The sequence below is a fragment of the Haliaeetus albicilla genome, chromosome 18, assembly GCF_947461875.1.
Source record: "Haliaeetus albicilla chromosome 18, bHalAlb1.1, whole genome shotgun sequence".
NCBI classification, from domain to species: Eukaryota; Metazoa; Chordata; class Aves; order Accipitriformes; family Accipitridae; genus Haliaeetus; species Haliaeetus albicilla.
In genome coordinates this window covers 186,641-212,065 of record NC_091500.1, presented here as the reverse complement: position 1 = coordinate 212,065, position 25,425 = coordinate 186,641, and the positions used below count along the sequence as shown (strand labels likewise).

The 25,425-nt window shown below is 43.6% G+C and overlaps 1 protein-coding gene across 2 annotated transcripts in view; it reads left to right on the top strand.

Annotated features, from left to right (window-relative positions):
* The window catches only part of NRBP1 (nuclear receptor binding protein 1), a 42,439-nt gene that overhangs the window by 11,157 nt on the left and 5,857 nt on the right, over nucleotides 1-25,425 (top strand). Inside the window, exons 3-10 of one of the 2 annotated variants that reach the window (XM_069805326.1) lie at nucleotides 5,584-5,706; nucleotides 6,101-6,202; nucleotides 6,296-6,385; nucleotides 6,905-6,945; nucleotides 8,325-8,419; nucleotides 12,500-12,523; nucleotides 24,170-24,253; nucleotides 24,530-24,588. In XM_069805326.1, coding sequence (XP_069661427.1) covers nucleotides 5,584-5,706; nucleotides 6,101-6,202; nucleotides 6,296-6,385; nucleotides 6,905-6,945; nucleotides 8,325-8,419; nucleotides 12,500-12,523; nucleotides 24,170-24,253; nucleotides 24,530-24,588 — 618 coding nt within the window. The remainder of the gene's footprint in view (nucleotides 1-5,583; nucleotides 5,707-6,100; nucleotides 6,203-6,295; nucleotides 6,386-6,904; nucleotides 6,946-8,324; nucleotides 8,420-12,499; nucleotides 12,524-24,169; nucleotides 24,254-24,529; nucleotides 24,589-25,425) is intronic. The other variant, XM_069805327.1, reaches the window with a different exon arrangement.

The window sequence follows — 25,425 nt, the reverse complement described above, 5'->3', positions numbered from 1 at the left end:
TTAAATGGTCAAGATTTGTTCGTTTGGTTACATAGACAAGCTTACTGCTAATGTATTTTATCTTATTACTTGTTCTAGCATGTAGCTGTCTGGAAAAAAACAACTGATGCATTGGTGATAGTCAGATTTTCTTTTCCTTATACTTTTGTATAGCCATGGTAATAATTGATACCTTCCTTTCCTTGAGTTTGTTATATTACGCTAGTTATTTTAATTTTCTTTTTGAATTAACACCTTTCAAGCATTTTACTACTGTGAGTATAATTGCAAAGGCCAGTGCTGTCTGTTTGTTTAAAAACATGAAGTAGGCTTGCTGCTTGGATTTTTTTCTTTCCCCTTTGCCTGCAGTGGATCTTGCATTCTTTGATTTTGTTACACTCTAGATTAGCTTCAAATCTCTGAGACAGCTGCTTTTGTTTCCTCTTTCTGTTGGTAAACATGCTACTTTTTGTTTCCTCACAGTTTGGTGAGAAGTAATGTTTCTCTGTGGTCCAGCTACTGTCTTCTGTAGGTATATTATCTCTGTTGTCAAGCTTTTGCCAAGCTGGTTGAGCAGAGCTTTGATCTTTTTTCTCTGGCCTAAACAAGTGACCAGGGTAACTTTTTAACATATTCATGCTACTCTTAACCAGATACCTGGCTTTTTGTGTCTGGCCTAATGTGCTGCCATTCCTGATTTCTTTTCTTCAATGTGCAGTTTCATTCTGTACTGATATTCTAATTATTTAGGTTTTTTTTTCCAATTTTTATACTTTTTGTGTGTTTTTTCTTGATTCTAAATCATTGCTGTCACTTGTGGCTTAGGCCGGTTTGTTTTTGGGGTTTGGTTTTGTTTTTTTTTAATTGTCAGATCATGTGAACTATAGAGCGTCTCTCCAAAAGTCTGTGTTCTTTCAGTGATAGATACCTAGAAGTTTGAGAGCTATGAAAGAAATATGCATTGGACAATTGGAATAACCTGCCTTTCCCTTTTTTCCCTTAAAGCTAAGTTATGCCTTGAAGTAACAGCATTTAAATCTCTTTCCCCCACTCCCATTTAATTAATTAAATTCACTTGAAATTCTTCCTGAGTTTCTTTACCTCTTGTTTATATGAACAAAGAGCTACATTAGTATTTCTGCTGTAAATCTGTTGTGGTTGTGGAACTGCTTCCTCTGTTGTACTTCAGAAATTCATGCTTAACTGAGTTCACTTAACTTCTTCCCTCATAGTTTAAAAGCTACCTAGTCTATGTGGGCTTTCTGGGAAAGAAACACTTCAGAATAATACATTATCTCTAGGAACACGGGGTATTTTGAGCCATTCTTCTTTTGTTGTTTCATTAGCATAGTTCATGAGCAGCTTGTTGTCTTTGGTCTGGGTCATAAAAGACCACTGAAAGTTAAACAAGTTAAACCAGTCTTAAATTACTTGACAAAGCTTGCAGGAAGTTAGGGCAAAGTGAGGAGAGAACCTGCGTCATCTTCATCCTGTGTTGATGCCCAAGTCCTGAGCGCTCTTCAGGGCGAGAACAGTATTTCTGTCATCTCTTCAGGGCATGGGTGTACCAGGCTACGTACCTTGCTGGTTGCACTCCTTGCCCTTCAGGGCAAGGCATGGAAGGCAGCATTGTGAACATGCCATTTTTATTTCCTCTTGCTCAGTCAGGTTCATGGAGAAGTTGAAATTTATATTCCTACAGCTACCTCTGTTTACAATAGTGTTAACTGCCACATTGCTTCTAAACTGTGAGCTGTTAAGCTTGCAACCATCCATCAATCACCAATAGCTGCTCAGAGGCAATGGCTGGCTGTAACCCTTGGGAAGGTACAGGGCAAGTGCCAGAACATGCTTTCATGAGGGTTTAGGATTCCACTTTGCTGTGCATGGAGAGGGATGTGAAACAGTGATTTGGCTGTCGCCTTCTCAGTTGTCTGCATTTTTCTCCTTTTACTCTTCTGCCCAAGCTGTTGAATCTCCTCTTGAACTGAGGATTACCATCAGTGATGTCAGATGGGTTTGGTGTCCTGGGTCATATCTGGTGCCCTGGAATATTGTCTACGAGTCATGGAAATTATTTACATTTGGTTAACTTGCCCAGAAATGGGAGAAGATACAATAAATCCACATCCACTGGCTGTATTATCAGGGCGGACTTTGAGTAGTTGTCAGTACCTGAGGACTTAATTAATCCAGTAAAGCTAGAAGGCCTTTGAATAGGCAGCAAGTGTGATGAAGGAAGAGAATGTGGAGGGATGCATGGGCACTGGGTGTTGGTAGTCATGGCTTTTATCTTGTCCCTGCAATACTAACACATACCTGCCTTTCTGTTGGCTGGGGGCTTGTTTAAAGCCTTTTGGCATTCAGCTTTATTAATTGTACTAGGTGTTCTCATGCTACTGTCATCCCCAGGATATTTTTTATACTAAAATTTGAAAGAATAAATGTTCTGTCCTTAATTATCTTCATTCTTTCAGCTTTCTTTAATGATGAAACATAACAAGCCTGACCTGGGGGGTGTGTGTATGTGTGTATATATATATATATAAAATCAAATTCTTATGATAAATATGTTGAACATCTCCTTAAATCAAATCTCGGACATTTCACCCCTCAGTTATGCAGCAGGCAAGTGGTGGGAAGGGAATGGGATTGTTCATGTTAAGCTGCTTGTCTTCTATGATTGTTTTAAATAGTTATTTTCTGTAGCTCAGGCTGTCTTTATGATGACCTATATCCTTTATTCCTACCTGTGTCACCCCATTGCATCTGGTTTTATCACGGTGGTTTACTGCTCAGTTTAGAGAGCAATCTGTTTCACTCTAGTTATACTGTTCTTGTAGTCATTTATCACTCTGGTGTGTCGTCTGCAATTTCAGAATATTGTTGGGCCTGTTAGGATTCCCCTGGAAGATCATAAAAAAGAATCCAACCTATGTTGATTGGCTGTCAGTCTAAGTTGTCAAGCTACTGATGGAGTAGAATAGACTAGTTCAGCTGGCAGGGACCTACAAGGATCATCTGGCCCAACTGCCTGACCGCTTCAGGGCTGACCAAAAGTTAAAGCACGTTGTTAAGGGCATTGCCCAAATGCCTCTTCAACCCTGACAGGCTTGGGGCATTGACCAACTCTCCAGGAAGCCTGTTCCAGGGTTTGAACACCCTCTCGGCAAAGAAATGCTTCCTCACATCAAGTCTGAACCTCCCCCAATGCAGCTTTGAACCATTCCCAGGCGTCCTGTCCCTGGATCCCAGGTAGAAGAGCTCAGCACCTCCCTCTCCACGTCCCCTCCTCAGGAAACTGCAGAGGGGTCGCCCCTCAGCCTCCTTCTCTCCAAACCAGAGCAACCCAGAGTCCTCGGCCGCTCCTCAGGGGACATGCCTTCCAGCCCCATCACCAGCGTCGTTGCCCTCCTCTTGGAGGCGTTCGAGGACGTGAACATCCTTCTCAAATGGTGGGGCCCAGCACTGCACACAGTACTCGAGGTGAGGCCGCACCAGTGCTGAAGACAGCCGGACGATCCCCTTTCTTGGCCCGCTACTCACGCTGTGTGCGGTTTGCCCTCTGGGCTGCCAGGGCACACTGCCGGCTCCTGTTGCGCTGCTGCCGACCAGCACTGCCAGGTCCCTTTCTGCAGGGCTGCTCTCCAGCTACTCCTCTCCCAGTTTAGACTTGTGCCTGGCATTACTCTGTCCCCAGTGCAGAATCTGGCATTTGTTCTTGCTCAGTTTCATGCTGTTGATGATTTCCCAATGCTCCAAGCTATCTAGAGGCCTCTGCAAGGCCTCTTGTCCCTCAAGAGAGTCAGCAGCAACTCTCAGTTTAGCATCCAATGAACAGATTTTTATAACGCAAACTTTTAAAGTTGATATTGTAGAATAGTAAATTTATTACCTCAGTGGACTCCTTTCTTTTCTCAATTCTTATTTGTACATGTTCTGTTGCTGTGTTAGTCCTTGTCATTATGCATTGTATTAGGAGCTCAAGTTCAGCTGATGGTTAGCGTGACTTACAAATTGTTCTTGGTACCCACCTCATACAACAGAGTTTCTTTATAAATACAAACCTTAGGTTTTTTGCATTTCAGTATGGTCAGCTGGATGCTTTGAGCCTGTACCTAGTCTACCAGAGTTAAAAGCACTGCCCATTAAAAACTGGTTTCTTTCTCTTAGTTTTATTAGTTGGTATTGTGTTATCGGTAGTTATTTCCTATAGCATAGTGTTTAATTCATTTAAGTGTTGTGGGTGGCAGAACATTTGCATCAGTTCTCATTAGCATAACACTGTAGCTGAAACTGAGTAAATTTGATCATGTAAAAGTGGCTGCCAAGGGGGAAGGGATTTTTGAGGAAGCACTTATGTATGGTGAAAAGCTTCCAGCAATGGGATGCTGATGGGGTTCCTGGTGAGGGAAGAGAAGGTGAGGCATATGAGTAGGAAAAGCTGTGAAATGGCCAGGACTTTGAGGTAATGTAAGTGGAAGATGAGTCTGAATTTGCTAGCCAGATCTCTGTATTAACTTTTACCTCAAGGGGAGAATTGGATCAGCTGGAATTGAAGTGATTCTGCGTATGTGGCCAGTTGATGTGAATAGTAGTGGTTGATGGTGACAATTACAAGGTAAATTCTACCCTCTGTCTTCTCTTCTGTAAGTACTTTGAGACAGGAATCCAGTTTTATCACTGCACATTGCCTGGTGCAGTAGGACTATAACCATAACTGGACCATAACTTCTGCATGCCTGCGAAATAGCATGTAAAAGGCATTACAGAACAGCAAGATGCTCTAGATGTTGGAGGGAGGAACCCATATACATCTTTGGATGATGCTACATATCTGAGGAAAAACAGTATTATGGTGAACTTTGCTGCTGGGAGTGTTGTTCATCTTGTATCTCTGCAGGTCTTTTAGCATTAAGTACTTCCGCAGCTCTAGCCATTCTCATGCTAGGCTTTAAACTTTTGCTTTGTCAGGTACCCTCCTCTTACCTTGTTGCTTTCTTAGTGCTTGTCTATGTCTTTAATATTAGGTGTGGATGTACTTGTGCTGGGTTAACTTTTGCATTTATTAACTAAAGAAATTATTGTAGCAGTTTCAATTGTGTAATCAATTCCTAAGTGTATTCCCAACTTGCAGCTTTATCTTTGTTTCTCTCTGCTTGGATCAGTTTCCTCTCTTGAGTTTTGTGTCTCATCACCTTTCAGAAAATTCCTCCAGAAAGTTGTGTCAGAGTTCTTGAGACTTTTTTTGTATCCCTTTTGTATGGCTGGAGGGGTTTTTTTGTGGCTAAATGAACTACGGGTATCGTAAAACATAAAAATCTAATGTATTGTTGCCAAAAGGCAGCTTATACTACAAAACAGCCTTTCTGCAAAAGAAGTTTTTCCTCGAATATGCCTAGGTCTTGCTGCGTATGCAGCCTACAATGTACTCGCATTTGGGTATGTACCATTCCTGAAATACATGTGCACAATCCTGTCTGGGAACACTCATTGAATTAAAAGTTAATGGGTAAAGTTCATAATACTCAAATGAAGGATGCATGGTAATGATCTGGTCTTCCTGGCTTAGAACTCACATCTGTCTCCATCCTTCCCATACAGGTGAATCAGCGCAATGTCCCAGGGATCGATAGTGCCTACCTGGCCATGGATACAGAGGAAGGTGTGGAAGTTGTTTGGAATGAGGTTCAGTTTTCTGAGCGGAAGAACTTTAAGCTTCAGGAAGTAAGTCTATGTGTTTCCCAACAAGATGTGGGAAACATACCTTGCACCAGGGTGGGATTATAGATACTGGTGACCTTTCATGTGGATTATTGGCTGGATTTGGAGTGCCGTGCTGCTCAAATGTAGCAAATTCAGCTTAAGCCTGGCCTGTGCAGAAAACGTGACAGAGAACTGTCATTATGCTATTTCCATGGGCTCTTGTGTTGATTTAGTCTTGGTGATCAAACCATGCTCAGCTAAGGTGCAGTGTGGAATGAAATCAGATGCTGTTTGTCCTTAGCATAGGAGTTTAAAGTGTACAGTGTTGTTTAAGGGGACCAAGACACAAGAAGGAAGTAAGATATGGGCTGATGTGGTCTCTGATGTTGCATGTGTTTGTCTCTCTGATGTTAAGGAAAAAGTTAAAGCGGTGTTTGACAACTTGATTCAGCTGGAACATCTGAACATTGTGAAGTTTCACAAATACTGGGCTGATGTGAAGGAGAATAAGGCCAGGGTAAGTAAAACAAACAGTCTGTTGGGTTTTCTCACTGCATGTTCTGTAGGTAATTAGTGAAGCAGAGGGTAATGTCTCATACTGCCCCTACAGGTGATCTTCATCACTGAATATATGTCTTCAGGGAGCTTGAAACAGTTCCTGAAGAAGACAAAGAAAAACCACAAAACGATGAATGAAAAGGTAACTCTTTTTTTCATGTATGCCTATATTCATATATTCACTTAGTGCCATCAGCCTCTGGAAGGCTCTTTCAGCAGAGGATCCTGATGAGAAGGCAACCTGGTGATAACATGTGGTTGCAATTTCTTTTTATTACTGTAAACTAGTTTAGTTGCAGGTTCTTTTGGACAGCTGTTCTATGCTGTTTGCTTTGTTTCCAGCAGTTCTGCAGCTTCATACGTATGGTGTGACAGGCATGTCCTTTCCATGTGTGCATACAGGAGAGAGGGAAGGCATCTGTGCATGAGAGGAGTTAGGAGGGGAGGTGTGTTTCTTGACCCATACGAATATGCAGAAACTAAACTGAGCATGAGAGTACTGATCCTCTTCTTACTTCCTACACACCTGTACTGGGTAAAAGCTAAGATGCCACAGAATGGAGTGTATATTCCTTCATATGAACAGGCTATGAATGACAGAACTATGAATTGGTTCCTCTTCCTTGAATGATTTTTATTGTTTTTGCTCCTGTGTCTGTAGGCCTGGAAGCGATGGTGTACCCAGATCCTATCTGCTCTCAGGTATGTGAGTTACTGATCTTGTGGTCTGGCCATCTGTTTAAGTGTAGCATCTTTTGTGCTAGAATATTAAAAGCTGTAAACATACATGCTGCCAAATGTTAGCAAACTTCATGGAGTGGAGCCTGGAGAGCACTTTCAGTCACCCAGCCTGAGTCTCATCCCAGTCACAGTCTGCAGAGCGTCAACTGCACTTTATATAACAATCCCAGAGTCTTCAGTTAGACAATATTGAAGCCTCTAAAATAAACAGGTGCAATGTAGGTTTTGGATCCTGACAGTTGTGACTGATACGATAGTGAGTGTGGGAGTTGAGCATCAGGGAGCTCTCCAGAGTATCCAACTTTGTAACCTGGATCTAACCGTGGCCAAGAGGATGTTGCAAAGAAGTCTCAGAAAAATCAAATTCCATGTGAGATGAGTGAGGAAGATTTTCTTAGTCTTGCCAGGCTGCAGCCCTGTAGGATGTAGTGGATTCATAATTATTGTGGTGTGATATTGTTAGAAGCGTATGTGGATCTATACTTTTCTTCATGATGCAGATTTTCTGCAGCCATCTTAGTGCAAGTCAATTGAATAGAATGTGTGGGGTTTTTTTTGTTTTGGTTTTAAATACTCTTCTCTACCTGAGCCAGAGTTAAATACTCTTCTCTACCTGAGCCAGAGTTGGTGTATAGCTAGTAACAGCCTTGGAAAAAAAAAAAAAACAAACCCAGATGTCAGAGCACGACTCCCACTCCATAGAGAAAGTTCTATTGCTATTTGGCTAAATATAGCTGTTGATGAATAGTTGGGATTCTAATAATCTTTTGGGAGCTGACAGTCCTTATTTGTGCTGGCTGCTAACATAAAATCAAGCAGACTGAGGTGCAAAACCAGGTAGCCTCAAATATACCTGGGACCTCAAGCACTGAAAAGCTTTATTTGTGCCTGCTGGTAGACATGACCAATCATGTTTATACAGCACTGAGTGCTTTTTTTGATGCCCTGCGAGTAGGGCCAGAGTAAGGCTCTGATATTTTTTGTATAAAATTGGAACCCTTTTAGGACCCACCTAGCAGTACTGGGATGGATGAAATAGTTTCTTTACCCCTGGTACCCTGGGTTTCTTCAGAACTGATCAGAGAAAGCTTTCTTTTTCCCCCCATGTTCTGGAGATTGTTTGTTAGAGACAATTGCTTAGTTTTCATGATTCTCTCCTAGCCTAGAGGCTGATGTACAGTCACTTAATTCTACCTCCCTGCTATTGTAAATCCCTGGCATATGGCCTTTGCCCTCCTGTTCTCTTCTGATGTTGCTTGAGACAGGGAAGGGATGAAGGAAGGGATTCCTGGCTGCAGCCTTGGTAGTCTCCTGACCAGTGCTCTGTTCTGAATCTCTAGCTACCTCCACTCCTGTGATCCCCCAATCATCCATGGTAACCTGACCTGTGACACCATCTTCATTCAGCACAACGGACTGATCAAAATTGGGTCAGGTAAGGCTTTTTGGAGGTGACCCTTGCCTATGGGACAAACTGCTCAAACAGAAAAAGGCCTCTAATCCTTTCAAGGTTATCTGGCATGATAGGCATGTATGTATGCATGTTCCTCCACCTCCACATCAGTTGTGCCAGAGATTGGTAGAAATCACTTTTGGTTGGACCACCTTCAGGCACAGGGAGGACCGATGCTGGATACTGTTTCCCTTGTTAGCCCCGTTCTTCAGTTTTTGATCTCAAGGGACTGACCCAAGAAATGGTGCTGAAGCTTTCAAGTTTTATATGCACATTATCCTTGGATTCATCTGCTCTGTGATCTTTTTCATGTTAACACACACAGAGTTCTCTTCCCAGTGTTGTGAAGCTTTGAGAGCTGTCTGGAGGGCTGTGTACACTGAGGCCATGAGTGCTTCTTGTAGCAGCCAACATGTATAATCAAGTTTACAGACTCTGGCTGCAGCAAGCTGCTTGTCTTGGCATCCTCATCCAGCATTGCTTGCTTTGGCCTGGGCTTCAGGATGCTAGTTTGCCTTGGGCCTGTTTGGCAAAGACATACCCTGTTCAGGCAGCCACCCTGTGCTGAAATGTTTTATTTCGTAAGTAAGAAGTGATTTTTCTGGTAGTACAGTGTATCCTTGCATACTCTGTTTTTTCACGTTTGCTGTTCCTGTGTCTCTAAAAAATCTGTCTGCAGTCAGGATGCATTATGTTGTGCCTTGACATAACCTTTCAAGTGACAGCTTTGCTATCTGTTGTCCAACTTATGCAAACGTGAGGAGCGTGCACTTGCTGTCCTGTAGGCTTTTGTCTGTGTGAATTCTTGGTTTGATATTGACAGTATACAGGAAAGAATGCTCTGCTTCGCCTGTCATCTAAAAATAGCTTCTCTTCATAAACTGCAAACCTCTGTGGCTTTTCTTTCCATCAAAGAACTCTTGTGTTGTCTCTCTGTTCCAGAATTGGGGTCTCTGTTCTCTATAACAAACCTCTGATACATGCCTGTACCCAGGGAGACTAGGTCATGGCAGAAGGAACACTCAGTTCTTTATCTGCCTGTAAACTTGGTGACTTGCTCTTCATACAGGCTCATGACATCATGGGGTTTGCTTTATTATCTTTCCCTGACTTTGTCCAGGTGGGAGACATTTCCAAGGGTTATGTACATCTGATACCTGTATGCTGGCAAACACAACTGGCTCCCTGGCATTCAATTCAGGCTGCTTATGGGAAGTCTGTTGTAGATTCAAGTACATAAGCGATCCTTCTCTTTCTAGTTTAGTTTAAAAGTATTATACAGCTGCACTCTTTCTGATTGGTAGCCAGGACTTTGTTTGTAAAAACAAACCACTTGAAGTTGGTATCTAGAGCCATGGATTTTTACTGGAGGGAGGTTTTGCAGATCAGCAAGTGTGACATTCTCAAGAGTACTCGGACTCCCAGTGGTGCCATTCAGAGGCTGTCTAAAAGAAAGGTGGCTTCCTTGAGTGTGAGTCACAAACAGTTGCCTCAACAGAGTTACACCTTTGCCTGCTCCCTCCTATTCCATAGAGCTTTGCTTCTGTTGGGCAGGGTGGGAGGGTCAGATGCAATTAGACTGATGTGCTTTTCCAAAGAGTAGCAGGTCTCTGTGTGCTGTAACAACTGTATCCTCAGCAAGAAGACGACACATGCTGGGAGCATGACTGTGCAAGAGCAGTGCTTAATTGCAGTTGTTCCTAAGCAAACTTCTACTCCACAGTTGCAGGCTGCCTTGCTCACCTTGTGTTCAGGAGTGAAATGATTTATCTGGGCAATTCTGGTCCTTTCTTAAGTAAAAAAGGAAGTGAGTGCAAGTGGACTAGTGGTCAGAAGAGGAATCCTCCAGATGTGAAAGCTATAGCTCCAGTGCAGGCTGGAATTAAAGTTGCCAGTGTTGCAGAATGTATTCTTATTCCTGTAGTGCCCACCCAACTAGGAAAGTCAAAACCATGTCATCAGAACTGCTGGCAGTATTCAATCTTGAGATTCTCTAGTACTGCTGACTGTGCAGTAGCCAGACAGGCTATTCTCATGTTCGAGCCCTAGAGTAATAGTTGCTTTGGGATCACTGACAATGGTAGGCCCATGTTTATTGCTTCATGTAGTTATTTCTTACAGCTGGCTGGTATCAGAAAACTTTCCTGTGTTTACCTAAAAGAAGCAGGGCAGTAATTCTCATGGATTTAAGGGGGATAATGATTCAGTGCACTGTGATCTGCTCTTTGATACTGTCTCTGTCCCCGGCACCATTCCGGGCTATGCTCCTGAAAGCTCCTCTTCCCTCTACTTTAAGCAAAAGAGAATACTTGCTGAATGTGGGGTCAAAAATCTGGGGAGAGGAAGCTGCTAGTGTGTTCTGCAAAACATCCTTCTGTCTGCTAGATGAGGAAGTACTAGAAGAGTAGTGCCTGTGACTTGTCGCATTGGAAATGGCTGGTACTTGTTCCTGTAACACCTGTTTAGGTGTGGGAGCAGCCCTTTTGCCTATCACTCCTTGCTGGTACTTCAGATTGCAGAAGAACATGCACTAGAAGGACTGACCACTGTTTTTCTTGTTCTGCATGTAATTCTGGATCAGTCTTTTTTTTTTCTAGAGACACCTGTGCACTGCAGGAAGAAAAGAGATTGGTTTAGTAGTAAGGTGTTGCTGTTACTATTGCATTGAGTTTTGGGAAGAGGGATGAAATCTTCATATGCTGGGGGTCATCTGTGGAAGAAGGAAGGGAGTGAGAAAGAGGGGGGATTTCTCATACTGCTTAAATGCACAAGCTATTCATAATCCATTAATTTACTAACTTTTTTCTTCCCCTAGTGCCATAAAGTGCAGGGTTAATAGATTTAAGGAGGAAGAGTGTCAAATGAGTGGGGAACTTTGGAGAACTTGTGATGAGGATGGGAAAGATACCTACAGTTCTTAAACTTGCCACTGGTGTTTCCAGAGACAGGAATGTTCCAGCTGCTTTCTGGAGTTGTGGTCAGATGAAAACATTTCTTGTGAGAGGTCCAAGTTGTTTTCTGTGTACTCTTCCACAGGATCCACATGCAACACCATGTTGCATCGGTGCTTATCTGTATTGTCTAACAAGCGGACCTGCGAAGGGAGCGTGTTGCGAGATGCTTTACTGTGACAGGTCAAAGGTACTCTGTGAAGGAGAACAGTGTGTTTAGACAGGGTGTTCAATGCTGCTGCTTGCTTGTGTTAAGCAGTGTTGGGAGGTGTTTCTTGTAATTTGCAGTGGGAGTGTAAGAACCAGTCACAGGTGGAAAGAAGCAATGGGTTTGAATTAAAAATCCTTTTTGGCAGCTCTTGGAGTGCCAAAACTGAGGCAGAAAAACAGAACTGAGGCCTCAAACTGGAGTGTCTTGTATGTCTTCTCGTGCCCCTGAGACATGCCAATGTATTAGGATGTGCTGAGTGATACTTCCAGTAGAGCATAGGGGGAGGCTTAGTGTTGTGCTAGTATATTTCCAAATAGTGCCTCCAGGTACTCAGCTGGTGCATATGCTTTCCTTTCTTCAACATACCTGACCTCTAGGATTCCTTATATATTTGACTGCAGTCTGTCCAGAGCTTCTTTTCACTTCCAGGCCAAGGCGCCAGGAGACCGAGTCTTACTTGGTATTAACTCTGCTATTAAATTATGTGGCCAGGTATGTAAGTATGGGTTCTGCTGCCAAGATCTATGCCCAGGAGAAGCTGTTGGGATGTGGAGAAAGGTAGTTGTCTGCTGAAGGGGATGCTAAGGGACTGTAGGGCACTCACAGAAAGAACAGAATTTCCAGCTTCTTATCCTCAGAATTGGCTGTAATCTTCTACTTGTTCAGAGGTGTCTTGTCTCCCTTGCCTAGTCTGGTTGTCAATTAGAAACACTAATGTTCCTTACATAAATTTATTTTTAAAAGGTGGCTGGAGGCAGGGCCAGATTCTTAGTCTTGTCCATGTTTTGCCATGATTTTGACTTAGCTGTCTCTATCAATGTTAAGTGCTTGCTGTTTCATCAACTCATTGACTTCTATCTTGTTTTACTTCCCGCTTACGGGCTGCTCTGTTACCAACAGTCTTTCATAGGATATTTGCTAATGGTGAGCAAACTTCTCCGCTCCTGTGATGTGATTACCACTATATATGTAATGTACATTATTTTATTTGTGTGTGTGTGCGTATATATTTATATATATATGTGTGTGTGTATATCTATATTTGTAACACACACAAACATACACACTCTCTCTAATTTATTTATACAGTGTTCCCTTGCTATAAGGCTGCTATGTAAAACTGTTTGGCTTAGGTGCATCCTACTTTGAGACCTTGTGTTCTGTGCTGGGATGTAAACTGTTCCTTGTGCTCTCAGCCAAAGCCTTACAGAGAGGGAGCACTGCCCTTTGTGAAGTCTCCTGGTTGTTAGTTCTCTTCCTCTCCTTGTCCTTAGAGTGTGCTAGTCCATGGGCCCTAGTGCATGCTGGCTCCTGCATGTCAAGCCAAGTGGATGCATTGTTCTGAGCTCTTCCCAGCTGAACTTTCCACATACATTAGGCTCTTTCCTGCTACTGCTCTGCTAGACTTGGCTGGGCACCAAACCTGGACTAGCCTTTGCTTTGTGCTTGGCTATCCAATTGCTTGCTTGTAGTTTTAAGTCCTTAGATGTTTTGGTTTTAAGATGAATGTTTCAGTGAATGTGTCTGGCTCCTGATGGCCAGAGAGACATCCTGCCCAAATGAGTCCCTGATTGTGAAGTAAGGTTTACTATTTCTGTTTCCCCAGACAAAGCTCTGTTTTTGGGGAGACCTGTGCATATGAGGAGGGAGTTGGACTGGTGGGGGCTTGAGAAGGATTTGAGTGCTGCAATTTGTAACCCTATTAAATAGAATGCTGCATTTACATTTAAAATAATTATTTATTTTTTGCCATCAGGGTTGTTCTTGATGGTTAGAGTTTGTTTTGACTGAGTTGGGAACCTACCAACTGTCGGCTGGAAGTGGTGGAAAGGGAAGGGCCTGTCCAAATGGGCTCTGTGCCTTCTTAGTGTTTGCAGGAGGAGGATGTGGTGTGCTGCTCTACATCGCCAGCAGAGTAGAGGCTCTCTCAAAAAGCTAAATCTGGGATCTTAATATAGCTGAAGGGGAAGTTGACGTAGTCAGGGCTTGCGGCATTAGGAGGGCAGATTTCCTTGGGGGTGGCTTGTTTACCAGAGTGCTGCAAGCTGGGTGAGTTGGGCTGTGGCAGTCATGTGGCAGGCTGCCTTTGTGGGGTGGAAGAAGCAAGGCGTCACACCAGCAGCAGACAGACTGGTCCAGGAACAAGCCCACAGAGCGGGATCATGACCAAGCCTGGGCTTCAGTGTGGGTTCAATCACGCTGATGGCAACAAGGCTTAAGACTAGCAAGCCATTTCTCAAACCGAGTCACCACTGTGAGCAGAACAAAAGACCCTTGTTCTAGCAAGACAAGAAGGGCCTCAGCCAGTGGTCTCCAGGCTTAAGAAGATGCTGTGGTATCTCAGATAGCCTTGAAATAGTGAGCTTTCTTGGCTGGTTTCTTGAGGACTTATTTTAACAGTACTGTCGTATCACTATGTACTGTTCATAAGAGAGCTAGAAATTGTTTAATCCTTAGATCTTGAACAGTGATTTGGGTTTGAAAACACTAAATGTAGGGTATAAGGCTCCTGTTTCTCTTGAGCATTGAGCTAATAAGGTTGTGAGTGACATGCTTTCATGACTAATCTTATTTTAGTCATTACTTCACTCTCTTGGATTTTGTTACCTGATGTTTAAAGACTTGTCATGCTGTTTTTCATATCCTTAACAGACACCTGAGACACTTAGTATGTGACGTAGAAATAAGATGGGGATTACTAGGATATTTTGGATCTGGCTTTTTTTTTTTTTTTTTGTAACTAAGGTGAGTGTGGTTTAGAGAAAAAATAATGGGTAGTTGAAATCAGCAGAAATAGAAAAATCTATCATAAAAATGGAAAACTTTTTCACCCATGTTGGTGTTCATTTAGGAAGATTTAACATGAATTTATGTAGTTTTGCTTCTAGCCATACAGTTTTATGCGTAGAGTCAAGCACATCCTCTACCAAGCCAAACGTTTTCAGTTGCTTAGAAACTTGGCAAAACTAAGGCAGACTTTCACAAGCAGAGGAGAAGGTTTATCTCTGACTACAGATGCTGCTGGGAATGAGGTCTGGCAGATGAATAGTTTTGAGTGGAACTTTTTTTACCCAGAATGCTTCAGAAAGTTCAAAGTGGTATGCGGGGGGGGGGGTGTGTTTTTGTTTTGGGGGGGGGTTTTGGGGGAGGCTTTGGGGGGTTTTTTGGGGGTTTTTTTGGTTTTTTTTTTGTTTTTTTAAGGCTTTGCCTCACCTTGGTCTATGTTGTCTTTAAGACTCCCAGTGTAAAAGCCTGTCATAAAGTGAAGATTGTTCTTGAAAAACTCTGTTGAACAAACTGGGTGGAATAGCATGAGGTTAATTTCTAACTGTAATAAATTGTCAGGCATCTCATGATCTAGCTGCTGTTACGATTACTAGAATGGCAAAAATGGTTACCAGAGACCTGCCTTGATTTTGTATATAAGCACACACCTCAAGGTGGGAGGAGCAGTCATAGGTAAGTGACACTCAGTAGGCTTCTCATTGCTGAGGTTAGTTTTTGAAATGGCAGCTAACACCTGACTGAATGTGTGTGTGTGTTATGATTTAGTGTGTGCACCTGGGGGAAGGATGTTGATGGTTTGTTTTTTGGTTGCTTTTTTTTTTTTAAAAGTCAGATTTAGGGGTAAGAATTGGTGTCTTTGGCCTTGTTGCCAAGTGGAATGCATACTTAACAGATTAACCTCCTGCTCTGCTGTGATGGTGATAAACTCTCATTTCCATTTTGCAGAAGGTTTAAAAGCTGGCTTTTGCTTCATGTGCTTGCTTTCCTTGCTCAGTATACCTTCTTTGTGCTGCTGTGAGTCATCTCATTCATGAAAACACCAGAAAACAACTATCTTCTAGACTGGTTGTCATTTTCAATTAAATAGAATCTTCTAAAAAGGTTTAAATTTCCTGGTTTAGTGCTCCAGATTATGAGAACTTGCCTTTTCTGTGGTCAAATTTATTCTTTTTGTGTTGCATTGAAGGTGCCTGCTGCTTCAGCTTTGCTGGATTGTGTTTTTTCTCTGCCTTTATGTGGGTTTCCAGGATGTGTCAGGGATGTCTTATAGTCATCCAGGTCTTCATTTGCCCATTTGAGTATTAGTATGGCAGCTGCGCATGTCTACTCCTTTTTGGGGTCCTTTGATTGAAGGCATGTGGAACATTAGCATTTTAGAAGGCTCCTTCATGCCAGTTCTTGAAAGATCACTTGAATACAAACTTAGCAAGTATTTACATCCCTGTATACCAGTACATGCTCAGGGCTAACCTTCTGGAAATGAGCTCTGCAGATCAGGACCTTGGGGTCCTGGAGGACGGCAAGCTGACCACGAGCCAGCAATGCACCCTGACAGCAAAGGTGGCGAACAGGATCTTAGGCTGTGTTAGGAAGAGCACTGCTGGCAGATTGAGGGAAGTGATCCTTCCTCTCTCCTTAGCGCTGGTGATACCACATCTGGAGTGCTGTGTCTAGATCTGAGCTCCACAGTACAAGAAAAATATGGACTTACTGGAGCGAGTCCTGCACAAGGCCATGAAGACAATTAAGGGACTGGAGCATCTGTCCATGTGAGGAGAGGCTGAGAGAGCTGAATCTGTTTGGCCTGGAGAGGAGAAGGCTCAGGGGGATCACTTCAATATGTATAAATACCTGATGGGAGCAAATGAAGAGGAGGGAGCCAGCCTCTATAGTGCCCACTGACAGGACAAGAGATGATGGGCACAAATTGAAATACATGAAGTTCCATCTAATACAAGAATACCTTTTTTTTTTTTTTTTTTTTTTTTTTTTTTTTTTTTTACTGTGAGGGTAGTTAAACACTGGAACAGGTTGCCCAGAGAGGTTGTGGAGTCTTTCTCCCTGGAGATACTCAAAACTGAACTGCACACAGTCCTGGGCAACCTGTTCTAGCTGGCCTTGCTTGAGCAGTGGCGTTGAACTATATTCTCAAGACATCCCTTCCAACCTAGACAGTTTTTGTGATTTAGGCCTTGAGGCATGTGAGCCAAGTAGTGTTTTCACTCTAGCTTCTGCTTTCAGAGGGTGAGCTTTTCTGTTTATTAAGTCTTCCAAGGTCATCTGTGCAGCTTCACTTCAGCATGTTGTGAAACAACGGTAATCAGAGATGTGAAGTCTGAAATTCAGGGAAGTTAAACTTGAAGTACTCAAACTTGTGGACCCTAATTGCATTTTAGTTGAGTATGCATTTATACTGGTTCAATCCAAACCTCTGTTAAGCAGAGCTGCTCAAAACATAAAATAATTTTCATAGTCATGTTTCTGAGGACTTTGTTTTTCAGTGCATGTCTTTCTTCTGGGAGTAAAAGATTCCCCCGGAGTGGCTTGGTCCATAGCATTTCAGTGAATGTCTTTTCTTGTTTTTCTGATTGCATGTAACTCTTGCACTGTGATGTGAGGCTACTGCAGTTATTAATGCCCTGCCATTTCAGTTGTGAAAGAACTGAGCAAGAACAGCAGTCCTGCTGCCCCTTCATTTTTTTTATATAAATACTGTATTGCAGTCAGATGATGCAACGCACATCGGGGTTTGCCTGATCTGTAGGACCTTCATTCCTCTGGTCTAGAACTTAGAACTTGGTTTTGTGTGCAGATTTCAAATCTCCCTGCATACTTTGTTCGGAATGAAGCTGTTTGTATCATGAACTCTTCAGATAAAGTGCTAATAAGCTCCTAAGTCCCTGCCTAAGAGCCTGCATCCAGCCAGGGTTGACAAGAACTTATATTAGAGGTCCTTTTTATCTGTTCTTGTGTCTATGGTCTTGCATTTCCTGCTCTGCCTACTGGCACTTTCTGCTTCCATGTAATGGATGTGGTCAAACATGTCAGTTTAAAACTCTGAAAACTCTGAATGTTTTTTTACTTAAACAAAAATATCATCCACTGCTTCATAAGAAATCTGATACAGCATGATCGTTTTCCTTCCATTGTTCATTTGTATGCCTTCATATTTACATGAGCCAACAATGTGCCCTTGCCACAAAGAAGGCTAATGATATCCTGGGCTGTGTAGGCAAAATATTGCCAGCAGGTGAAGGGAGAGGATCCTTCCCCTCTGCTTGGTGCTGGTGAGGCCACCCTGGAGTGCTGGGTTCAGTACTGGGCTCCCCAGTACGAGAGAGATGGACATAATGGAGTCAGCCTGGTGAGGGGCTACCACGATGCTGAAGGATGGGAGCATATCTGTTATGGGGAAAGGCTGAGGGGGCTGGGACTGCTCTCTGGAGCAGAGCAAGCTCAGGGGGATTTATTCCATGTCTATAAATACCTGCAGGAGGATGCCAAGAGGATGGAGCCAGGCTCTTCTCAGTGGTGCCCAGTGACAGGACCACAGGCAACAGGCACAAAGTGGACTCTGGGAGATTTTCTCTGAACATCAGGAAACTTTTTTCAGTGTGAGGGTGACACAGGCACAGGCTGCCCAGGGAGGTGATGGAGTCTCCATCCTTGGAGCTATTCAGAAGCCGTCTGGACATGGTCCTGGGCAACCGGCTCTGGGTGTCCCTGCTTGAACAGGGGGGTTGGACAAGGTGACCTCCAGAGGTCCCTTCCAACCTGAGCCATCTCATGATTTTATGATTCTGTATTAATTTCTGTGGAGACGGATACCTCTCTCAAAGTACATGAATTTTTGTATGATATCAGCTCTCTGTTGCAAGTACCACTGGTTCTGCTTCAGCAGTATTTTCTCTGAAGTAAAACATGGGCAATGTTTTAAGCAGAGATTAGTTATACTACTCAGAAGCAATGTCAATGGATATGGCGAGAATGAACATAGATGTAAGCAGCTGGGGCCCTGCTGTCTGGCAGTGGGAACTGTATGTAGTGAACTTTTCATATACCAAACCTCTTTGCCCCTTCATCTCATTAGATATTCAACTGTTAAAAGTAATAAAATTCTCTTGCTTCTGGTGACTTGGTGTTGTAAATAACTTTGCAAACACTGTTTACAATCCCTGATACAGATCTGCAGGGCTGTAGGATGCTTGTATTCTGTGATAAACTTAAATTTGCTACTGCTCTTCCTGTTTGACTCTGTTTAATGGCTGTATGCTTCCTTTTGTTTCCAATAGCTTCCTAGCTGCTTATATTCTAGGCTTTGCCCTCCCTAATAAAAATGCATTTGTCATCTTTGTGTGCAGATAAAGTGAACTGTGAAATGTCTTGGTTTGTGCAGTCTTATACCCTTCTGCAGCAGTGAAAGTGTCTTGAGCATGTGAGTACAGGGGATAATAATGCAGCCTCATACCTATTCTGGCCCTGTGGCCATCCCTTTATAGTTGCAAACAGATGGTCTTGCATTCAGTTGATTATTTTTGGGTCCCTGTGGTGCTGGTACAGTGCAGCATAGGTAAGGTCCCCTGTTGCTGGATTGCATAGCAAGCCTGGGGCTAATCTTAAAGGTTAGTTGTTGATCCTTCTTGCTGTTACCTTGTTTTCCTCTGCTTTCTAAGCCTGCTGAAATCTGGAGTACAGTGTACTTGAGCACTTTACTAGAAGAGTGAAGTAATACACTCTTGCTTCGGAGAATGCTTAGGCATTTGCAAGAGACTGAGCGATTCAATGACTACTTCAAGAGGAAAGGAAGGACTGTTGGGCAGACTGTCTTTCCTACTTGCAAGGCAGAAGTTTGAATGCGTAACAAGGTGGGTGTGAATTGGACGCAGCGCAAGAGGAAAATGTCTTCTACAGCATGTCGTGTTTAAAAGGGCAAGTCGCTGTGTGATTGGGCATCTCTGCTAAAACCTGCCACGGGTGACAGTTGGGAAGTAATACCACCAAGGGTGTTCTTGGCTGATAGTCATACTGACTGACAGGCACTCTGATGAGCTGTCTCTTTACCCTGGTGAGCTCTTTGCTCTAGCATGTCCTTGAGGGTTTGAGAAGTCTAGCAAGCTCTGCAAGTTCCTGTAGTAATGCTGATTATTTCTCTTTATGCTTTTACTGTCAGACTGAGTTCAGCTTGCCAAAGGCAAGTTGCTTGTCCTACCTTCTGCTGTACTTCACGTCTTCTCCTGTCATCTGCCCTGCACGGACACCATATTTGGCTGAATCCTTTTCTAAAGTTCATCTTTGCTTTGCTAATTCCCTAACAGACTGATAAGTCATGTGGTGCTATGTCTTGTAGTCTGCCCCTTGCTGTTGTCTTCTCTGTGGCTAAGAAAGGCGTGTTTGTTGTTAATTTTGGTGATCTAGCTTTCTTTTTGACCTTCATTGTTTGTCTTGCTTAACATAACTGTCGTTAGCCTTCATGCATCTGATCATTCACAGAATTAAGAGTCATCACTAGAAATAGTAGTGGATGGCAGGTAGCCATCACGTGCGAATCAGTCAGAAGATCTTGTGTCAGAGGAACCTTAAAGTGTGTATTCTTACCTTGTACAGTTAAGAGTTTGTTTTTAAATGTATGCTCAGGCGAAGCTCCTCTCAAGCCTCTATCTGTGCTAAGTGGCTTGCACACCAAGGTGATGGACCTACAATAGTGACTAGACCAGACCAAAACCAAAGTTTCTTGTCCCAGCTTCTAAAATACTGTCACGAGGTGTAACAGCACTTTTGCCTGCCTTGTTTAACATGCTTGCAGTGAGTTTTTCAGAGTTGACTTCAATAGAAGGTCATTGCTGTCACAGTGGTGAATGGAACAGATGTGTGTCTGGCAAGGCTGTCTCTGCTTAGCTCTAAGGCATACAGTGAAGAATCTGGTAGTCTTATGCCATTGCTCTACTGTTGCATTGCTTCAGCTTTGCAATAACAGAGCAAGGTTATGCATGTGACTTCCAGCCAAGTTGCATGTGGGCTGTCATATAAACTGTTAGAACAGGAAAAAGGCTTGCCAAGTGTGGCTAATCAAACCCAGCTGCAGAGTCAGTCTCTGCAACAGTGATAGAAAAACATGTTGAGGAGTTCCAGTGGGATTCTGCAAGTTTGGAGGCACAAGGACCAGAGAATATCAGAGGGGATGGGTCCCTGGATGATCTACAACAACAAATTCAAAACTGCCTACAACTGCAAATTCAAATTCACAAAGTGTGTCTGAGTTGGAGGTTCCCACAGACAGTGCAAGCCCAGCTCTTTCCAGAAATTCTGGTGCCACTGCAAAATGTCCATAGGACCTGGATGCAGAGAAGCTTATTATCAAGTCCTTAATGAGGGGCAGACAGCCATTATAGATAGAGGTTGGGCTAGGGTTCCATTGTACTTGCCTTTCTGGTATGGGAGTGCCTATGTTACATCACTGGCTAAAGTTTCTGTTGATAATTGTGATTGATTACTGCCTCTTCCCTGTTCTTAAACAGGGCCCAGGAGCAAAGGACAGAATGGCTGGATAGCAAACTGACCCTTACCATCCAACACGCAGTAGTAACAGTATTTAAAGACACATTGGAAAATGAAGCTAATCAAAACATCTTTTGGAAGATGACTTTATACTTCACTGATTCTGCTCCACGTTTGGCAGGATAGCATTGTCCCGGGTAGTACCATGCCAGAGTTCCTGCCTGAGGATGTTGGTGCAACACTTGATGGCATGTGCTGAATTTCTGCAATGCTGTCACTGTTGACACAGTGCCTTTCTCTCAGGGCAGGCCTTGGTGCCTCTGCCCTTCTCCAGGGGTCTGGCTCTGGCTGGACAGTGGTGTTGCCCTGGCAGCAGCTCAGCTACATGCAGGATCTTGGTGGTGGTTGCCAGACCTCTGACTGTACAGAACTGCATAGCTGAAGATGGGGTTTGGGTTCCTATTTACTCCTACAATCCATTGTGCTGTGATAGGAAAGGCAGAATGAATAGAAGACTTATAAAAAGTCTTATTTTATATCCCCAGATTGTCTAGTTAGTTCCTGGTAGTCAGAGGCTCTCATGCATGCAATAGATGTTAGGTTTAGCAGGGTTCACAAAAACACCTGTTTGATTGTGCAGTATGCAGTATACATGAACTAAGGCTTCCAGTATTCCATTTGGGAAAAAAAAATAATAAGAAATTCATACTTTGGAGCAGAAGGGTTTCTGAAGTCTTAAATACCCTGTTCTGCATAAACTGGGACAAAGTAATAGTTCTTGTAGACAGGGACCAAACCCATTGGGGATCAGCGAGACCCTATGATTGCACTATAGCCTAGGCCTCAGGGGAATTCCAAAATCTTAATGGTATTGGACACTTGAAGGAAAAATTTGTTCTTGGTCACAAACTTCACAGTATTCAGGTGGCTGTGCATCTGCAGCAGTATTGCATTTCTGGATGTGATCAGCCTCTGGCCTGTCACAGGGCTGTAGCTGTCCTTACTGCCACCCCTCATGCCCACCAGTGGTATACTGTAGATTTAGGCAAAATTATTTTTAGTTCCTGCAGGTCTCCAGCAGAAGTTCTGAAAGTAATGAGTGGCAGTGTGTGTGTGTGTGGGGGGGGGGGGGGTTTGTTTTTTTAAGAAGGCAAAACCTTATTTGACAGTATTAATTGTTTGTTTTTACAGTGGTGAATTGTTCTTTTGAGTAGAAAAGAATAAATTACTTGGAGGGGGAGGGGGCGGTACTGTTAAACCTGGCTAAAACATCTACAGAAAGGAAACAGGAAAGGGCAGTAATGATGAGGAAATCCAGCTGCTGGAGAAGACCTGACATAGCCCCTCTTCTCTTAGTAGCCACCTATAGACCAGACATACCCAGCAGGCTACTTAAGGCAGATACTGCCCATAGACAAAAGCAAGTTAAAAGGACTTCTCCACTGTGAATGTCTGGGAACCTCTTTAGAAAGCCCAGTATGAGAACCTGTTGTGCTGGACAAACCTTGCGTGATACACCCTGTATGCCAAGTCAGGCACTGGCTGGAGGCATGGTGACAGGGTAGAAGCTGAAAAAGGGCTGCCCCACTGGAGGGGTTGGAGTCCCTCAGGCATTGATCTCATTAATGTTGAGGCTGTTAATAGAAATGTGGGGAATGTGTGGTGGTGAGAAGCACAGGAAGACATTAGAGGACTGGACAACTCCAGTTGGAATTCGCTCAGCAGTGCAAAATACAAAGCTGCAAAAAAGTCCAGAGCTCATCATTAGGGAACTGAGGAGGACCTGTTAAGGGAGGAATCTGACCCACTTGCCTAGTGTGCACTGTTACGATTGTTGGGGCAGAGTAGCCTGTAGAGAGAATTGGTGTGATTGTGCATGGCCCTGGCCAGAGCTCATCTAAAGCAGTCGGTGTCACTGAGAAAATGCAGAGCAGGTCTTAAGAGGAAGACAAAGAATTTAGCTTGCTTTGCTTAGTGCTGTGAAGCTGAGAGGACCTGGTGGTGTCTGTAAACAGGTAAGCACCAGGAATTGAGTAATCTTACTGGACTCCCAAGATAAGAGCTAGCACAAGAACAAAAAGCAGTAAACTACTGATGAACGGTTGGTTGGGGTAGTTGCTGGCCATTGGAGCAAGCTCCGTTTCCAATGGTCAGATAAGATAATATGATTTGGTATGTGCCACACAGCAAGGTTGAGCTGAGTTACCAAGGAAGATCCTTCTTGTCTGACTAGAGCCCAAAAGAACATCTTTCCTCTGAGGCTGGGAACTAGTTCAGTCTCATCCAACTAGGAATCCTCTTTGGTGTGTCCTGCCCTAATCCAGGAACACCTGGAAAAATACACATGGTTTGGCACATCCCATGTAAGTCCACATTGTAGCAGCACAGACCAGGACCAATTGCAATTGTCCAGGAGGTTGATGAAGTGGGACATGGGCCTGAGACTGTGGGACCAGTCATGTTCAAAGGTGGAAGTACAGCTTCAGATGGGATGGTGACTCTGTGTTCCCTGCCTGCTTCAGTGTTTCTCCCTGGAGAAGCCAGCTGCTTAGCTTTGGAGAGTTGTTTGCAGTCTTTTCAGAGGTGGCTGTCCTGAAGGCTTATCTTTTATGGGGGGTCCATACTTGGGTTCTGCTCGTTGTTCTTGTGGCTGGGAGTTATTCCTTCCCGGTAGCTCCGAGTGGTTTGTGATTTTTTTTTTTTTTTTTTTTTTTTGCTGTGTGGGTGCTGGCTGCTGGGAGGCCTTGCTGTCTGTGTGGTCATCTCTCCTCATTCAGCAGATTTACTTGACTTTTGAGGTACTTTGGCACCAGTGCCCTGCTGATACGTGGAAGAGTTGCCTTGTAGGTCTGTCCCTCTCCTAGAGCCCTGAGGTGGTGACTAATTGCAGTGATCTTGGCATCTCTGGCTGTTCCTAGGGCTTCTGTCATAGTTGAGTGGCTTGTGACAAATGCTATAGATCTGATGTAAGTTAGGTGCTTTCAGGACTCGCACTTCAACAGGGAGTCCTTCCCAGCTTGTCTTCCTATTAAGCAAAAGCTGTGGTCTCCAGGTTTGCTCTTGGAGAGTAATGCTAAGCTGCCTTAGTTGATCTGCAGCCAAGGAAACAATAGAGAAGTATATCAGGACAGGTGACCTGAGATGAGGGGACTGATGAAGGGCCAACTTAACTCCACTGTGCTTCCCCTTTGGGCACCAGAGGGCCCTGGAGTTGCGTGGGTTCCATAGGATCTAGTTGGGGATGGGCTACAGTTTCCTGTATCCTAAGCATTCATGACTTTCTTCTAGTGGCACCGGACACAATTAACAACCATGTGAAGACCTGTCGTGAGGAGCAGAAGAACCTGCACTTCTTTGCCCCAGAATATGGAGGTATGGTGTGGCTACAGCTGCAGGCCTGGTTTTGTTGGCCTTGCTAATGCTTCCAAGCTGTTCTGTGTCTTGTTTTCAGCTACAAGCTCATGACAGATGTCACATTAACAGTTTTGAGTTATTTGCCTGCTTAAATACTTAAACTCCTCTGTCTTTTGATAGCAGAGCAGGGAGAGAAGGCTGCAAGATTATCGCAGCCTGATACAGAGGTGGTCCTGCTGGTACTGCTAAATGCAGGGATGGACTGATTAACAGAGCGTTATTTTTGTGTTACAGAAGTTGCCAACGTCACCACTGCTGTGGACATTTATTCCTTTGGGATGTGTGCACTGGAGGTGAGTGTGGAACAATTTGGCTATGGGACAGAGAGAATGAATGTGGACATGCTGTGGTTATGGGTGGGTTAACTTGGTAACAAGTACATTTTGTTCTCTGAGCCAAACACACTTTACCTTGGAGGGATCCCTATGGAGGTTCCCCTAAATGCCTTACTAAGAAGCAAATAGCTCAGTAATGTGCAGTTCTTTCTGAAATTCCTAATGTTTAATTTATTACTCTGCGGGTCTTGGCCAGTTCTGAAGTCTAACCCACTGGCTGGTGGGAAGTCACTGCTACAAACTGTACTTAATGTACGTGGAGAACAAAACTCCCCTTCTGGGGAGTATCTGTTCTCCCTGTGGTATCTGGAGGAGAGGAAAGAGGTGGTCCTTAACTTTTCTGGACCAGCCTGTCCCCATGTGATACAGGTGCTGGTTGCAGTCAGGTGAAAGTCTGACGTACCTGATCTTAGTAGCTTAGTGGTTCCTCTGTCCTTGCAATCAGTAGGACTAAGTCTAAGAAATGGGAGTTGTTGGTAGGAGTATTTTCTGGGAAGAATGGTCAGAAAGAGCCAATGCAAAGAATTCTCAACCTATGCTACACACCCTATAAGTGAAGCAGGAAGAGAACTGTGGAAACACACAAGAGCTAACTCTTAAGACATTCTCTGGAATCTTTTGCCAGCCTTTCCTAGCTGGAAATTTGTGTATGTGTTGGCTGGAGCCAGTTCTGGATGGTGTTGTGTGCTTGCTTTTCTGCCTGTAATACAGTGCTATTCATACAGCCAGGAGGGACACTGTCAGATTCTGGCAGTGATCCAGTTACTGCTTCATTAGAGGATGGGAATTATCAAG